The sequence below is a fragment of the Bombus vancouverensis genome, chromosome 5 (assembly GCF_051014615.1).
Source record: "Bombus vancouverensis nearcticus chromosome 5, iyBomVanc1_principal, whole genome shotgun sequence".
In the NCBI taxonomy this organism is placed as follows: domain Eukaryota; kingdom Metazoa; phylum Arthropoda; class Insecta; order Hymenoptera; family Apidae; genus Bombus; species Bombus vancouverensis.
Window position 1 is genome coordinate 16,863,930 of NC_134915.1, and position 18,396 is coordinate 16,882,325.

Here is an 18,396-nt window from a genome sequence, read left to right on the forward strand (position 1 = left end):
AATACATATGTATTTTGAATGGGTATTCAATTATCTTTTTTTTAAATTATAAAATAGCTATCAAACTAATATATGCTAAAAATAATTGGCAGGTTGGAATATTATAAGGGCGCAGGAAGGTTATATACAAAAATAACTTAAGGCATAAGATGTATCTTTCTTCAGACATATATAAAATTTGCATTTCATAGAAATTTTGTCATTAAAGTAGAAAAACCTTTCTCTATTTTTGCCTTCTTTTCTACAAGATTATTATGTATATCCTTTTCTTATACATTGTATATTCATAATCAGAGTATGAAGGATATGTACAAGAGATCATGACATTTAATATTTTGATAAAATGTAATGTGTAAGCGCTTATTAACTTCAATAGAACTATGAATGCCAAAATCAAAACTCTTCTTTAACTTCAACTTCAACTATTATTTATTTCGCGTACCAAGAAAACTATGCATAAAACTTGTAACAACATTCTTAGTACAAATGTTTCATGGAAGTACAGCATATTGAAAAGAAATACTTTTCTATTTTTTTATGATATTGGTTAATAAACATTCTCTGTACTTAGATACAAATATCAACAAGAACCACAAACCTGTAAAATCTATTTTTTCAAGTTGCCTCTTTAGGCTCAGAATATAGATTTATTTATATTCATAATTAATGCTTTTTGCTTTAACGTGCTTTACCACTATTTGACTGGTTATTCCCAATAGTGTCACATCGTCGATAATATAATAAATATGGAACTCTTGGAGGTGTAGGTTTTAATACATTACTTTCAGAAACACCTTTTAATGAACTATCATCATACCTGACCCATCCACCATATCCCACGTGAAAAGCATCTGTAACATAATGACCTTTTGTTGCCTCTTTGCCATCATGGTAAGTAACAGCAAACAGTTTATAATGCTTTTGCTTAGGATTTAGTTTCTTTATAGCATTTGGCGAGAGGAATTCTGTAACAGATGAATTTGATAATTTAATTGATTTGAATTTTATAAATTTAATGAAAAGAATTAATAAATTGTCTACTAACTGCTATCCAACTTTAAATCAATTGGAAATTCCACACTTTTCACAATTTTTGAGCAACCATCGAGTTTATAGTCAAACCATTTTAGATGTAATATAAGAATGACAGGTAATTCTTCTAAAGTAACTTGCTTCCAAGCTTCTATCTGTTGTTTTGTTTTGCTGCATGTCATCCCTTCCAACTGATCTTTCCCAACAAGAATTTCGAGAGCACCTTTCACGGATTCTGCTTTCTAAAAGTAAAACATTGTATTAATATATTATTGTATTGCAATATTATATTGGATTTCTTTATGAGTATTAGTACTTCAATATCAAGTTGTAACGTAAAAAAGGGTTGGACATTGTCTGTCGGCTGTTCTCCTGCTCGTGATACTCTAGATCTCAATTGCCCACGAAATATATCGGATAATGGTGTTCTTCCAAATTCGGTACACCGTGTAATAGATCCTTTATTCTTTGGACCCATAACCTACAATCCAAATCTTGGTATTAATACCTTTCTTCGATAATTAATTGTTAAATTATTTAGTTGAAATATGTTGTATTTTACCTTCCATTCTTCTTCTCCATTGTTATAAGTTATATTATTTTCAATATTATTTGTTACGTTTTGATCGTTATTTACTAGTTTTATAAGCTGGAATAAAGAAATAATATTATCCATATTATGCTATCAAAATTCACATTAAGACGAATGTTAATTAAGATCATACATACTTCAAGCATTTCGTCATTGATACCATTCAGAAGGCACGAGAGAAATTCTTCTGCGTCTTCTTGCCGCCCTTCCACAGAAAATACGCCCGCAGCTGACGTATTTTTTAACATTGTATATACGTAAAATGGTTCAAAGGCCACTCCACTTTGTATATCTACTATTGAATCTTCCCCTCGTTTATTTGCTCGATCTTTCCTGGCTAGTCGAGCACCATCTGATAAAGGTGTAAACTCATGTACAAATTTGATCCTGCATAAAAAATAATTAAACATTTTAGGGAACATTATCGAAATGACATAATATGCGCTAAATTTAATGTACAGAAATATTACATTTACATTAGATATCCTAATAAATTTCATTTTCACTTACATATTATCAATAAGTGGAGTGGAAGACATTTTATTGGAACTTTTAGAATGTGGTAGTGCCATTAAAAGATTGTAAAAAGGTGGACAAGCAAGCAAAGCTTGTAATATACTATTAATATAACAATAATTACTACGGTTTGTCAATCCTCTAGGTAATAAACTCACAGTTTGCTTATCCATCTGATAACTTAATAAGAATTCTAGAAGAAGAAATTAAAGATATATTAGATGTATTTAGATCAGAAAATATTTAAAATAAATAAATTTGAGCAATATTTACCACCCATACGAAAGGCAATAGGATCATTATAATGATTCTGTAATGATTCTGCTTGAGAATTTTTACTTTTATTTCGTATATTAGATGAAATATTTTCATTTGTAAATAGTATTGTACTGCTAGGTTGATCTTTCTCCGTTGAAACTTGTGATGTTATATTATTCTCTGTGATTGGCAGAGGATTAATACGCGCTGTTGGTTTGTAATTTGACAGATTTTGTTGTGCTTCTGCACTTCCTTTTTTTAAAATACTAGCCCAAGATATGCTAGATGAAGCTGGGGATGGTGTAGCAGGTACAATTATTGGAGTATTTGCTGCATTAGAAGAGTTGCTTGGGGTTTTAATAATAATTTCATCTTGCCTATTTTTCCTAGAAATATCTTCCTTATGTGCTTCATTTTCACTTTTACAAATTGGTTTTGATAATGTTTTAACAACAGTAGTTTTAATACTAGAAACAGTTTCATTCTTATATTCTTTATCAGTTTCTCCATTTTGTTTCACTTCAATACTGCTATTAATATTCACGCATGGTACATCATTTTTTTCTGCTCCATTGCATTTTTCATTTACAGTAGATACAATGTTATGCTCTATTTTAACATTAACGGGTGGTACTTTCCCATTTGTGTTTGAATTTTTCCTATTGGCAGTATTTTCATCTACATTATCGGTACATTGTTCTACCTTACTGTTATTTAAAGTTATAACTGTAGTGACTATATTGGTCTGTGAAGAATTATCCTCTTCAGTTACTTGATGAAAAGGTTGCTTAACCGGTGTATAAAGATTCTGTACTCGTTTCTCATGAGACTTTGTAGCTTGTACTTTAGTACATTCTTGGGTAGGTTGAGAAAGCATAGGTGGTGCTTGTCGAACACATCTTATATTTCCTGAAGGATGATGATATGGAGGATATCCATAAGCAGGTTGCGTATGAGGATGTGTATTTGTATGTGTATGAATATTTGGCTGATATATAGCTAGTGGAGGATAATGAACATGACCAGAGAATTGTTGCTGTTGTGTTTGATCTGGATACATAACAACAAAAGATAATGGTGGATGGAATTGGCCCTGCTCTCCCATATATCCTGATTGCATTTCATTTGTAGGATTTATTCCACGATTGAAATTATCTCTTCTTATTCCTCTTCCTCGATTGTTCCTTCTATTAGTTTCCCTGTTACAACTAACATCATGAATTTCATTTCCAAGATTATATCCAGGATGAGAATAAGTCATAGCAGGCATAAATGGCTGTATATGAGCATCTGTTGGAACAGGATAAATTGGTCCCTGCCAATCACTACACATTATTTGTTGTGTATACGAGGGTTGTGGTGGCATTGCTAAATGAATGACAAAGTTCAATATAATACACAAATAAATATAAGATATATACAATCTGAATAAATAAGTAAATAAAAGAATTACCATTATGATACCATTGATTATGAACTTGTGCAATTTCTGTTATAGAAGCATTGACGTCATTACCAGATTCAACTGTGTCCCATGGCAATTTCAAGGTGTCATTAGCGACATTGGATTTTAAAATACCTATTAAATGATTCTTATCATTGTCATTTAAATCATGTAAATCTAAGAATTGGAAATCAAGCTGAAATAAAATAAGATATTAATTAAAACTTAATATCTTAATATCACAAGAAATAATATTGAAATAAAATGTATTAAAATAATCTATGTAATATTGTTTATGGCGAAGCATTGCATATCATATAATTTATTTATATTACGCAAAAACGAATTACGTATAATATTCAGAAATAATTTCAGGTCAATCAATAATCAGTTACTAAAATTAGTTCACACACACAATTATTTTGTTCTCTTTGTTAATTAAACAATTATTAATATACATTAATTTCAAGGAATTTACAAAATATTACAAAAATACATGTATATATGTATAAAGGAATGATAATCAATTTAAACTAATATAACTTAATATAACAGTAATATAATATTGTATAATAATAAATATACCTTTCCTACAATTACACGATATCGCAACATTCTATTATGTAAATGATATATTTCTTTAGTTACAATTTTGTGATCAATAATAGTTTCAATTTTATCTTCTAACCATAAACCTAACCTCAAATCCCATAACAATAAAAAAATCATTGAGAATAACATTAATTCTATGTTTTAAGTAGTCAAAATTTTTATTAATAAATATCATACCTCATTTCGAATATCCATCCTTAAATCCATATAGCGTATAAAACATTAAAAATAATACCAGCAGAGAAACATGAGGCTTCAATGATTTGTGTCGGCAGCAAAAAGGATCGACGCTGATATTAGTAATTTTGTTTTCTATTTGTATGGAAATTATATAAAAAGTGTATTCAATTACAAAAACACAGTATTTGTATTATTTCTATGCAACAATAAAATGAGGAAGGCGAATGATAAACTATTAACAAATTACACAGTATGAATGATCATATTCCGGCAGTTATATGGCTAAAATGGCCCAAGCACGTTGCTTCACTATTATTTCTTTTGTTCACAAGATTGGTGTCGCCACTCGTCACTATCATTACTAGTGTTTTGCAGGAATATCTACCGAAACAGACTTTCCCGCTTTCTTGTTCCCTCCCTTTTTATATTGGTCAACGTGAGAAATCAAGACATCTAGTTACCTTGGAAATTTGCATTATTTTATAAATTTCACTTTATTTCAGTTTGTTCTGTTTCTATAAAGTCTAGAACTATGTATGTCATACCTGTAAGATTGTATTGAAATGTGTTTTAATTTTCTAACTATTTTTTTTGTACAACATATAAGCTGAACATATCTCAAGATGTAATTTATTTTCTTCAAGCATATGCAATGTTAAACAAATGTTTGGTAAGTGAGAAAATTATTTAGTGTAACTTTTGCTCGTTCAGAACAGTTAACTTTATCCTAGTAGTACGAAAGAAGATTAATATTCTTAGATCTTTAAATTAAAAGCAAAGCAGGAAGTAAAAAGATTCCCCTTTGTTAAGTTTCAAATTTGAATTCAGATTCAAATTTACAAATTCAGTTACTAAAGATTCTTGCCTGAACTTGTTATTAACGACTTTGGAGATAAAATCATTTATTCAGTTAGAACGTGACAAAATTAAAAAAAATTGAGAGCATAGTATCTTCTATTCAAAATGACCATTTTATATAATCAATAATTTATTCATTCAGTTTGTATAAAAGTGAGTACAAATGCATATGTACATACTATCATTGGTGAGGCACAGAACATTTTCCATTACGAACATAATTTAATTGTTAATGAACATTATTTTAAATATGTTTTCTACTCATCAATTTAATTATGATCACGTTACAACTATTTGATTACTGACTAATTATTGGTTATATGATGCTTATTTGACCAGGTTAAATTAGCGCGCGCCTATATGGGAAAAACGAGCGTTTCTATTGGCCCAGAATATTGTAAAGTCAAATCAGGCGTCCCTATTGGTGGAAAATATTGTAAAGTTTAATCGAGCATTCTCATTGGCGTAGAAGATTGTGAAGTCCTCACCACTGTTAATTTAAAGGAGATGCGTGGCGCGGGGTGACATTCAACTATTAAAATTTGTGGAGCGAAAACTCGCGCGATATCTCGTCTATATCAACACTTTCATTTAGATTTTATTATTTATATTTAGTTATCTCAAATTGTTTGGTTAATCATCACATAGCTTTCAGAATAAATTAATCACACATATATATTATTCATATATAATAATAATTTATATGTTGTTAAAAGTTTATCACTTTTTCGTCTTGCTCCTGTTTCCTGAAAACGACCTTGTAAGTGTAATGTAAATGTAAATGTAAGTAATTTTGTAATCTATACTTCATTTAATCCTATTCGTTGTATTTAAATTTGTCATTTTTGAATCGAATATTGTCATTAAAATTTCAATAGAAATCAACAGAGATTAATCTTCCACTAGATCAAATTTTCCAAATAATTAATATTACTCTTAAGAGCGAATTATAATATTCCATGTCTCGTTACAGTTTTCTTCCATGGGATTGCATGATTCCTCCTTGATGATAGTCTTCACGATTACTGATTATTAGTGAATGACTACTGATTAGTGATTACGATTATTCAGTGAATGACTACGTTCCTAGCATCTTATCGTGAGTCGTATGCATTTTTGTTCCTCTGGTTATTCAGTCATGTCGTAGGACGAAAGGTCCGAATCGACACGGGTGACTGGTTGTATTACGTAGAATTTTTCGCGAGCGCAGTGATCGCGGGTATTTATTATACGCGTGAGTAGTAACGTCTCCCTTTCCTATGTATTATTTATTAGTTCAGGATAGGTTTTCTTGCACATCGCTTTTGTTTTTTTAATTACACGATACTAATAAATTTTATATTAGTAATATTAATAATGATGCCACCTGATACAAACGATGTTATATTAACCATTAATTTGATCGAAGATATGTTTACTATAATTACTTTCAAAATCGAAATATACTAAAAATATATATTTACGGAGAATTGGAATGATTCGATTAAATATTTCGTAATGACGAAATCGTATACTCCCCGACTTTGTTGCATTAAAAATTGCAATTATTGCATATTTAATAATAGTAAGTCATTTTTTATCTCACATTCTTTTCTTTGATGCCACTATTTCAAAGGATTTAATTATTTGCCTTTCATTTTTGAATTAGAGTATTTTGAATAATTTAAAATATACATATAGAGATATTAAAGTTCAAACCTGCCGTACAGAAATGTATTGAATTTTATGTGCAAGAAAAAACTTCGCGACAGGCAAATTTTGGAATCAAAGCAAAAAGTTTTGTACATTGCTTTCGTGTTTTCAAAAATGTGCTTTGACGAAGAAATTGCTTGAGGTTGTTTGCATTAATATTTAACTTTGAGTCAATTATTAAATCAATTTCTTATTCATTGTCAATTTGTCCTTTTTGTAATGGAATTTCAATAATTCACAAAAGTCAGTTATTTGATTGAATTATCATATCGCGTTCATCTTATTCGTGCTCTTCTCTATAAGTAAATTCAATATTGGTATTTTGGTAATTTATTAAATTAATAATGTAGAGCATACAGTGATAGTAATTGAGATAAAACTCGAGAATAGAAAATGAAGAAAGATTAGCCCGTTAAATGCAAAATAGATGAGTTAATTCTTTTTTTTAGTTAGGATTTTCAGGTTTAACCATTTCCGTGTTTATTGCCAGGAACTCACTCACGTGCCCAGGTGCTACTTGAGCGAGGAAAAGGCAATGAGTACGATGACTATTGATTTCATAACAATTTCTAAGCGACTGACGATGCGTTAGTGTATCGTGCGCGACGTACTTTCTACATAGTGTGTTTGGGTAGGCTGTGGAATTGCGTCGTTTTAGTGCTTATTTCATTTGCTATAAATTTAAGCAGTAAAAAATATAAATCATTTTGATCACAACCGGCGAAAACAGATTTCCTATGAAATATAGCGAATCGTAGATATCGGTATTAGTAATTTTATTGTTAAATTATAATAAATGGTACTAAATTTCGTACCATCTGTAATTTTCCTGAAAAATAGATACACTCTTTGAATTACGAATATTTGCAGTTAAAATCGAGGATTAGTTTTATTGTGTTGTACGCAATGGTCGCTAGTCCTCGTAAGTCGATTTCAGGTAAATGGTACGTAAATTAGAGTGTGCAAGTAGCGTGCTGAACTCGGGTGTCGGAGGCGTCCCGGGACGTCCTCTCTAGCGTAGGTCCTTGCGCCCGGGTGGTATGCGAGAGAATCGTGGAGTGAATGTGTTGGTGTGCCTGTATTGCCATTTTTAAATATAGGGCTAGATAGGATAGGTAGCATACTTTCTGGCGTGTCTGTTGCGTATAATAAGTAGGTAGGCCCGGGCAGGTTGGCACAGTCTCTGGTCGGCTAGGCGCGTTTTCGCGTGACCAACCTGTTTCAGGGAATCTAATTTGAAAAATCGACAGTAAAACTAGAACTAGTGGGGAATGCCACTCGTTTATGGTTTTGCCTATCGGTATTTTGAATTGCGCGGTCGTGGTCGCGAGTGGGTCTCGGTACGCACGTTTATGTATCGCTCGAGCACGCATATGCGAATGGGCAACGACCACTGTTGCGATCGTTGGTCAGTCCATGTGCGCTTGGATCAGCTTTCGCGATTTATATTTTTATTTCACCTTTGTAAGTTATTTTTTGGTTTGCGGTTTAGAAAGTTTCGAGCCTAGAATGTAAGTTTCAGCGGGTATCGCGCCCGAACAAGAGGCTATGAGCCGAAGAGACCCGGCAAACTGCCATTGAAGAGGGCAACTACTAATGGCTTTCCATCCTCTGGCTCACCCAGAGCATGGAAAGTCATTCGTTACTACTTTATCACTGTGCTTGCTTTTAGCATTTGTAGTACAATAGCATCGGTTGTAATTTATCCGCTAGCCGACATACGTGTCGGTCTCTCGTCACGTTGGGCAAATCGCGGTTGTTACGTCGGGCGACCGTCTACCTAGACCAGGCCATATACCGCGGGCCAGCCGGACATCAAATGTCCGCTAATCCTTACGACGTATCCTCAATAGCCTTAAGTACCCGTCATAAATCCCAGTAATTTGCTTGCTAAGGTCCTTCAGATCGAACAAATATCTTTTTTTAAATCACTTTCTGAAGACTATTGTCTACCACGGCTTGACAAGGGAATGTTAGGTTTTCCCACGTACGATGCTTCCTAATAGCAACTTTCTATCGCGGGCGGCTAAGACTCTTCCTAATCCACCAACCTCCGTTTAATATATAAAATGGTCATAAAACGAATTTGGACTATGGGGCCATATAACCAAAATAGAGGCAATGCAATCTAAAATACTCAGAACAATAGCAAACGCGCCATGGTACGTTAGAAACAAGGACATTCGGAAAGACCTGGGAATACCAACGGTCAAGGTGGAGATTAACAGATGTGCAAGAAGGTACAGAGAAAGAATAGCAACGCACCCGAACCGACTGGCAGCGGAAACGGTCGGCGCATCATAAAAAGAAGATCAAAAAGGAAACACCCAACAGATCTCACAAAGGACATTAACAAACACTCACCACACTAAAGAAATAAATCAATTAAATCCGATTGCATACTGCTTTCACTTTCCTGACCAAAAACGTCATGAACAAATCCGATGATCCCCATCGCTAGCTTTCTGACTAGCGATACTGACGAACATTTGTAATTTATTGCTGTATTACTTAAGACTGTCATGGTTTATATATGACTTTATTTCGTCATTTCATATGGGCATATACATTTCAAGAAAAATCAGAGATGATATGTAAATAAGTTTGAAACATATGATATACAAATTTACTACTTATATGCAAAGTAACGATAATCAAGTTAATAATATTTTATGGAGTAATAATTTAGTTGAGATATATATCGTGAAGATTTTCATTATTTTAGAATATTAACAGCGAGCGTTCGTTATTATAGTTATCATTTTTTTGTCCATAGTATTTTCGATCAATTAATCACGAAATGACTTTACAAAATGTTTGAACTTGCTGTGCACAGATTAACGTTCATTCGCGAGCATCGTTTATTTTCAAGAATTTTGTATAGAAAACGTTGTACGAGTGTAATTCGACGTAAATTCGACTTTCGGCAATTTATTCAAAAATTATATAACGAAATAGGAATTATACAAGCAAGGCCATGGTTGAGAATAATTGGAACTGTACATATACAGTCGTTGAAATGAAAAAAAACGAAAATGATAGAATTGACGTCAATCTTTAATGCAAAGAGCAACAGTTGAATTCATCCTACGAAATGGTAGTGTAAATGTATTACTAAATAGTTCGATAAACAAATCATGACTTTAATGAATTCTTTTTTCGTCTTGATATTCAAAATAAATGTTCCATTTTTGATAGCTTTCAAATCCAAATTGAGATTAAAAGACTGTGGCTTATTTCCATAATTTATTCGCTTTTTATGTCTAATGTCACATTTTTTCTATTATATATACTAATGCAATAAATAATTTTGTCGTAGATCTATTAACACAGTTATTACGTAAATGGTACTTGAAATTATGAGTATCACATCAAAGATTCAAGAATGAATCAATGGAACTTGGAATATGTCCCTGTCTAATCAAGCATACACATTGACGTCGCTCGTTGATTGCTGTTATATTTACATATGTCTCATAAGCAAAGGCACAAGGGCGTCTCTGTGCAACGTTCTCTTTCTATTTCTATTCCGTTTTTTCACTTTGCTCGCGTATTCTATCTTTATATCTCTATGGTAGTCAGCGGCAAAATCTCTAATTTTTTTACACGATCGGTATTTCAGAATATGGCGCACAAAGCATCGACGAGAAAGTCTATCCTGTATTTGAGCATGCTGACGTGACCCGACGAAAAAACCTTCGAATATTCGTCGGTATTACAGAACATGCGACGCGACATCCCGTAAGATGCCAGCTCCATTTTTATCGCTTTGGACGATTGAGTCGAATTGTTTAGGATCAGTGGTATAATGTCACGCCTATCCCGTACTTAGTTAGCGATTGTAGTTGATTAATTAGATAACGTCTATACTTTGTCAATAATTATACAGAAATTGAAGAGTATCGTAACACCGTTTACCGACTGCTTTAGTTTTGAAAAGTCTGCAGTCAGGCAACCCAGTTTGCGTAGGTGTCCGTACGATGGCTATAGTTTCGAGTGGCGCCAGTTTTTAATTGAATATATATATAGCATAAGACGTGACAGTATAGTATTTGCGAGCCATAGCTTATGATCCTAAAAGGGCCTAAAGCATAGAGCCTCGATTAAAGAAATTTGTTTTGATCGAATCATCTTTTTAAGTATCGTTTAATTTATAATTTACATTAAGGATTCCAAAGCATTTTTCATTAGTTTCAAAAATGGACCTTCCTCTAAAGGTTTTATTCTATTCGCAACATTCTTGTTACTTATTTTTCCGATACTTTGAAACGACGTCTAACCCGATAAGATTTTCTCGGCACGAATCGTTCGCAAACCCGATTGGTCATATCTTTGTTTATGGCCCGTTATGGTGAAATACTTTTACGCGTCATCTACACTGTCTGTATTATGGACCATTAATACCATACGACGTAATCGTTGTTTGTATCCTGTCGCCAGAAGGTGCAACTGAAAATAGCAACATTTCTTCATTGCGTGATTATGTCATTAGCTCGCGGCACGCGCTAAAGATTGCGTTATGAAATAACACGGTCACGAAAGAATGGTTTACCTTAAAAATGGTATATGCAAATGTGTACGCATTTCCGTGTAGTAACTTTTACGTTAAGTCTCGCACCCCTTGGTTTACGTTTGATCCTTCGATTCTGCGATTATTTCCTCTTTTTCTTTGCCATCTTGGTATACTTTTGAAGGTAAACTATATCAAGCAGCCAGGTGTACTTTATTGTTCACTATCCTCGATGGTACAAGCTGAAAGAAAGTTGCCAGTTTTACGGGTGAAACGCGTTTAAGGCTGCGTTGAATGACAAATAAATATGCTAATGGCTATTCCGGGAACTTCAAATGCCGCGCATCTTAGCTTTTGCACCGCATCGAAAGAAGAAAGTTAAGTTAAGTTGCTCGGTACCTTCGCGGCCTGTTTGGAAGGAAGTGCCACGAACGGCCAAAACGAAGGGAGGCGGCTAGAACGAAGAGAGACAAGTTGGAGGGAGCGAGCGTGCAAGATGGAACGAGAGTTCTCTTAAATAATAGAAAATTCAGAGGAAGTTGATAAGCCAGGGCGCGTTCAAACTTTTCACTCGCCGCCTTCCATTTCTTATTATAATGAATGCATATCGGCTTAGTCGAAGCTGGAAAGCTACGACTATAAGAACCCTTTTCCACTTTTTGCGGCCTGTGCTCCTTGCCTCGTGCTCTAATACCACTGATTTAAACACGTCCGTGCATCCTAAGATAAATAACGTTGCTGTTCTTTTTTTCTTTTTTTTTTTTTTTTCTTTGGAAGATTCGCAGAACAAAACTAGTTGTTGTATCGGAAGATTAATTTGTTCAGTTTCGCCGTCGGAACAGTCCTTGACGGGTTCAATTGGAAATGTCAGTGGCAGATTGCGTTTGTCGAACCACATGTTGCCAGCCGACATGCCACGAAATCCTGTTCACATGCACGCATACGACGAATAAATCGGCGAATATTTTGGCTATTACTATTACGGTAGCTGGCGTGTCTTGGCGCGCGACGGCTGTACGTTCGTCGACCAGGGCGCACGCTTTGCCATTTTCATTCAGGATCGATCGTGCGATTTTCCAGTAAACTTTCTCTTATAAAATATTCGTTTCGACGATACCATCCGTAAATGGCTTTACAATTACGCGTCCGAAACTGCGGTGGCAACGTTGCCGCGAAATTCCAAGCCGAATATTTATGGACGTTAAACGAAAACAAACTTATAAATTTGCCGAATCTATCAGGAGGTAGAGAAAATTGAACGAAATAGAAGATGTATTTCTCGAGGATGAAAATCGTAGGGAAAATTTCCGACTAACCGTAAAGCCTAACGGGGTTGCTTTATTAAGAGCGGGGGAGGCGATACAATCCACAGAGACAAATGGCCTCGGCAACGTTAAATCATCATGAAAAAGTTTGCGATTTAATAAGCAATTTCATGGAAATTCCGTGATCGTTAGCGTAACGACTTTCTCAATAAAAATTTCAGGATATTCTCGGTTCTCGCGCTTGACAGAGGATACGGGAAACGCATTCGAGATCGTTACGTTTTTAATACAACTCCTGAAACGATCGAAGCGTTCGTTATTCTTGCTTCTTTACCTCGTTACGATATATTCCTACGTCGTCGTGGATTCGATGGACGTTTCAAAGATGATAGAAGCCGGATAAAATATTCGCCAACGAGGAGGGTGAATGTAAGTCGGTTGACAGGGATCGTCTTAAGCGAAAGGACACGTCTTTGAGGTGAGATGCTCGTTGATCCTTTGTGATTCCACTTTTTATCCCGTCGAATCGATCATCCGCCGTGTTGCTCGGCTATCGGACACGTTAGCACGGGTGTGTCTATGAGAATTCGTTCGATGTGTATCGTTGTCATCGTAGACGAGATCCGAATACCATCGAGTACATACTTATATCGCTCGAACCGGGGATAGAATAACTTTTGGCTCGGCGATATATTCTTGGATTTATTTCGACTATCGTTTTTCTTATCGTTATGTATCGTTTGCATCGCGTTCGGCATTTTGGCAAACCTTCGTCGTGCTTTGCTCTTTGAACCATAGTGTTTAATCACGATTTCGTCGATTGGAAGAAAAATCGTCGAACGTGGTTATCCGCGTGCCGTGATCGCTTTCGAGAATATTTATTCGCGTCACGGAGACTCGCGATACGACAGTGCTTTGAAAAGCTCAGAAAACGCTATACACCTGTAAGTATGTATTATACGCGGGTAGTGTGCACGCGCTGGTGTGTGTACGCAGGGAGCAAGAGGGAAAGAGTGGAGCGTATGGTCGAATGGGTGGATATGCGGAGGACAGCGGTGCGCCTCTTTGCGCAACCCCGAAAGCAATATATCGATGTTTAGCAACCAATAAACGGATCCCTCAAAGAGGGCTTTTACCGTAAAGCGCTGGTGCTTCGACGTCTCGTTCCTTCCATAGATGCGCGCTCGCACACGCTCGTTTTCCGCTCTACGTACACGCCGGTGAACGTGTGCGAGTGTACGTTAACGGTGGCAACCGAAGCACGCCGCTTTTATGGCTCAAAGTAAACGCATTTATAGAGCCGTTTTGCCACCACCGCATCGGCGTAACCTCGCCAGCGACCATTTAACGCCGCTTTTATGATAATGTTATCAATAGCCTGACCCTCCTTCTTTTTCGCCATCAGTTGCCTTTATTTATCGATTATTTACGACTCTTGTCTATCATTCACCTGCTTCGCGGAGATCGTTGTTTACGATGGCATATTTTGCACAGGAACGTACTCTTTTTCCTAGAGAAAAGTCACCGAAATGATATAAACGATATCGATAACACGATTCACGATGCTCTTTTCCAAAGTAATTTCAGTGTCGTTGATAAACGGTTAAGCAGCGTTATCTTTACGCGAAACGTATTTTTGAACGCGTTGTATAGATATTATCCTTCGAAGATAGGTATCGAGTTTAAAACGACTCAAGCAGCTCGATTACTAATTTATCTTGCATCGAAGCAAAAGCTTTCAACGAGCGCGTACGTAATTTTAACGGGATTTTACTCGAGACACGTCGTCCACCACATTCGCGTTTTTATTCCTGGGTAATAAAATTTTCGTATACCGGTCGAAGCAGGCAACGATACCGTAGCTTGGGGAGAGAAAAAACATCGAGTAGCTCCGGTTGACGGGGACTAGGGATCTTCAAGGCGTTGCTATATCGTCGCTGGCATCACGGTGTCACTCGCAGCTTCTTCATAATTCTCTCGTGAAGTAGCGGCATAGTTACGACGGGCGAGGCAAAAGGGATTCCAAGTGGAAGTCGCAGTCTCAGCTTCTTGACACAGTCCGCGTGAAAATCTTACGCAATACGTACGCTTCGGCGTGGAATTATCGAACAGAAAGGTATCTAGCGAGGTACGTTGGTGTTCGTATTGGCGTATTTCTTGGACGATCTACGTCAGTAAATATCATAACCGAACGAACCGCCATAAAATTCGATGCTGCGAGTTCTAACCCGGCGATATAACGGATCATTGGTAACACGGCACCCCTGATGTACTGGTTCTTCCATAGTGACGGGCGTGTACGTGCGTCAGACATACACGTAGAAAGGCTGTGGCAAACACGTAGACGAAAGATCGGGAACTTGGGAAAAGCGAGTAAAAAGGCGGACTATTGTAGGAATCAGCTTCCTGGGGAGACAACGGCAAGAAAGAAGAAAGACGGTTCGGCTGAAAGAATCGAGTAGTCGAGTAGAGCGGTAAGGGGATGGGAAAAGAGGCGGCAGCGCCGGGGGATGATGGTAACGAGAAAAAGAAGCGGAACGAAGGAAAATGGGGGTTTTCTGCTAAAGTACCGAGAGAGCTGACTGCTGACCAGTGGGCAGCGGTCTTGACGTGTGTGCGTATTGCCGAGGAAAAGGCTACGTGTACCCGTACGATGTTCTAGGTTCGCCCACACCCAGGATTTCGGGGGAGAATCCTTGAAAACCGGAGACCAGGACGCTATTGGCCGCTCCGAAAGCTCCGTCTGAGCTCGGCCAATCGTGGCCCGAGCTGATAACGGTGGCGGTTCTTCTCTTCGTTCCGCCTCCTCAAGACGGAGCGCTTTTGGCACGCTATATCAAGCCGGGTATATATCGGCTAACCTATATCGTCCACTTGTACGTTCTTCTATATGGATCGACCATCTTCTTTTCTCTGCTCGAGAAATTTCCTCCCGTCTGGATCGAGTCAACCCCGAGATCGTTTGCCACAGCTCTTCCTTATACCGTCGTTTCCAACTTCTTACTGCTTCTTTCTCTGTATTTTTTCGGACATCTGTGCCACCGAATTGTTTCTCGTTGCCGGCAATCTTCGGAGTATACGAGACCTCCGGCAAACGATGCTCGAATTAAAAACTCACAACGTTATTGGATATATATGTATATGATATGTACGTGTCGAGTTAGCATTGGAGTTAGGGGCGTTTAACGAACCTTCATTTGGATTAGCAATTCTTTCATTATAAAATACAGATAATAGTTTCATCACGCAACAACAAGCTCTCGCTAAAGATCCGTCTTATAATAACAACTCGAGTACCTAGTCACCGAATGAATATAACGACAAATTCACAAGGTGATCATATGACCGTTACAGAATTCGACAATTGACCGTGACGATTAGATACTCGAGATGCTAACGACAATAATCTTAGATTCGATAACAAATACACGGTGAACAGGATAGCAAACGCGCTTACTTGTCAAAAGTTCAAGTGAAACTGAACCCATGTACCTTACTATGTACCTCTCTGTACCCCTTGGGTCAACTATATTTTTGAGGAGAGCTATACCACTACGTCATATCTCTTTTAGGCGAAAACGTCCATCCCGTAAATCTCGGGCAAACGTAATCGGATTAAACGGTAAACAACTACTTCCAAGTTTTGTTATTTAAGTACAGCTATGATAAAAAGTCTAGACTAAAGTATCGGGAATTTTACCAAAAATTCGAAAGGAAATGCCCCGATGTTCTTTCGTCTCAAACATATATATATATATATATATACATATAGACGCTCGATGTTGGATTTAATGGAGTTGCATTACGTTGAAAGGAAGACGATGGGAGTACTAAATAAGCAGGGACTAATATTGCTAAATTACATCGATAACAGGTGTTGTTTTTGTCGTAAAGGTAATATTCTCATCAACTGGAAGCCTTATACGAAGCTGGTAACATTAAGTAAACTTAACCGCATTGTTAAAACGTGCAATTTATCTCGACTCATTACGCTTCTAATGTAAAAAATGTCAACTGTAATTGTTTAATACCATCGCTCGTTATTTGGCGCCCGATAAGGTAATAACGATCCTCTTAATGGTATACATACGAGTCGTTGGAAAGGGAGTTGGCGCGTTTATTTACTTTCTACCAGCTAACTAGCGTTTTCCACGCGGATGCGGGATCGGCGATCGAAAGGAGATTTAACAAATGTATTCATATTTCAGTAATTTGAATACCCGATTGATTCTTAATTACCAGCGCGGAGAGCGCGAGCCGCACGTAAAACCGAAACGATCGAAGTGGTCCGCGATTAAGGTTTGCCGGTTTATCAGCGCGTTCGATCACAGGTGGTGTCGTTCTTGTCGGTAACATCTTGGTTCGCGTGCAGGTTCCGGTCGAGGTTGTTTAAGTTAGTTCCGTCCTCTTTCTAAAAGAAGGTGCGCGCGAGTCGGTGCCCCGTAAGTGGCGTAATAGGACTGCCCCTGCGGTTGACAAGATAAAGAGCGACGATAACGCTGTTTCCCTGTGGAGGGACCTCGAGAAACGAGGGTGCGTGACCGTAGTGTGCCGCGTGACGCGTGTAATAACCGTAGCGCGGCTTCTTGCACGCACCCCATAGCAGAAAACTAAGTATACATTTACTGGTATACTTGGCTGCGTGCACCTTGGTTACACGACAGGTGCCCATTGCCGAGGATTCTTAAGGAAGCATGGCGGGAACGGGGGGAAACGAAGGCGCAAGGGCTGCTAGAACCAACTTTCTTTGATGTTGACTCGATTCGCGGCCTTTGCCACTTCCACGCCTTCTTTCTAGATCGCGTTTTCGCTTTATCAGCATCCGCTCGTTTCTCGGACGTTGGTTGAAAAGTCGATAACGTCGCCGGGCCAAAATCTAGCCTGCGGCGACGTTCAAAAATTATGCCGACGCTCGAATACGACGAGCGTACCGTATTCACGGACGAAACGCTCGAACGATCGTAGCTCCGCAACAAACAGCGTTGTCGAAATAATTAACTGGAGTTGCGCGGCGGACATTAAGAGCGCTATTAATTCGCGACGAACGGAAATACGGTTCGTGTCGTTCAAGAAGCACAATGACGCGTTTCGTATCGGAGGTGGTCGATAGCACCGGAACAGGTTGAAACGAGCACGGATCATTTGCGCCAAACTGCGAATCCATCGAAACGTAAATCGCATGGGTATTTTACGGCATCGCGGCCAGATTACAGGCACAATTAGCATGAGACTACATAATTAATAACTCGATTAATGCGTTGAGGCGAAATGTCTGTCCATCGGTGCTTGTCAATTCGGTCGGTCTGTTCGCTGGTTCGTTTGTCCTGGTCACGATTCGTGATCTCCTATTTACGCCAACTTGCCGCGCCGCGCCGCGCCGCGCCGCGCCGTTACGTCGTAATCGATTGTCGTCGTACAATATCGACGTAGATCGCTT

The 18,396-nt window shown here is 37.4% G+C and overlaps 1 protein-coding gene and 1 long non-coding RNA gene across 2 annotated transcripts in view; both read right to left on the reverse strand.

The window, feature by feature from the left end:
- Positions 1 to 152: 152 nt before the first annotated feature.
- Usp10 (ubiquitin specific protease 10) lies at positions 153 to 5,081 on the reverse strand. The gene is made up of 9 exons (XM_033337404.2): positions 4,632 to 5,081; positions 3,852 to 4,038; positions 2,414 to 3,766; positions 2,135 to 2,333; positions 1,762 to 2,011; positions 1,595 to 1,681; positions 1,349 to 1,513; positions 1,046 to 1,274; positions 153 to 965 (listed from the first exon to the last, which is right to left on the reverse strand). Exons 1-9 carry the CDS (start codon positions 4,659 to 4,661, stop codon positions 679 to 681), a joined length of 2,787 nt encoding a protein of 928 aa, XP_033193295.2. The 5' UTR covers positions 4,662 to 5,081; the 3' UTR covers positions 153 to 678.
- A 6,480-nt stretch (positions 5,082 to 11,561) lies between these two features.
- Positions 11,562 to 18,396, reverse strand: part of LOC117158478 (uncharacterized) — a 125,641-nt gene continuing 118,806 nt past the window's right edge. The window contains exons 3-4 of the long non-coding RNA XR_013058449.1: positions 11,737 to 11,936; positions 11,562 to 11,633 (exon numbers count right to left, since the gene is read on the reverse strand). This is a non-coding gene — a long non-coding RNA (uncharacterized LOC117158478). The remainder of the gene's footprint in view (positions 11,634 to 11,736; positions 11,937 to 18,396) is intronic.

Coding starts and splice junctions, on each gene's coding strand:
- Usp10 (XM_033337404.2), bottom strand. CDS start 4,661: ATGGATTTAAGGATGGATATTCGAAATGAG. Junction 2,334..2,413: donor TATTGCCTTTCGTATGGGTG/GTAAATATTGCT, acceptor TTCTTCTTCTAG/AATTCTTATTAAGTTATCAG. Junction 1,275..1,348: donor CGTTACAACTTGATATTGAA/GTACTAATACTC, acceptor TTTTACTTTTAG/AAAGCAGAATCCGTGAAAGG.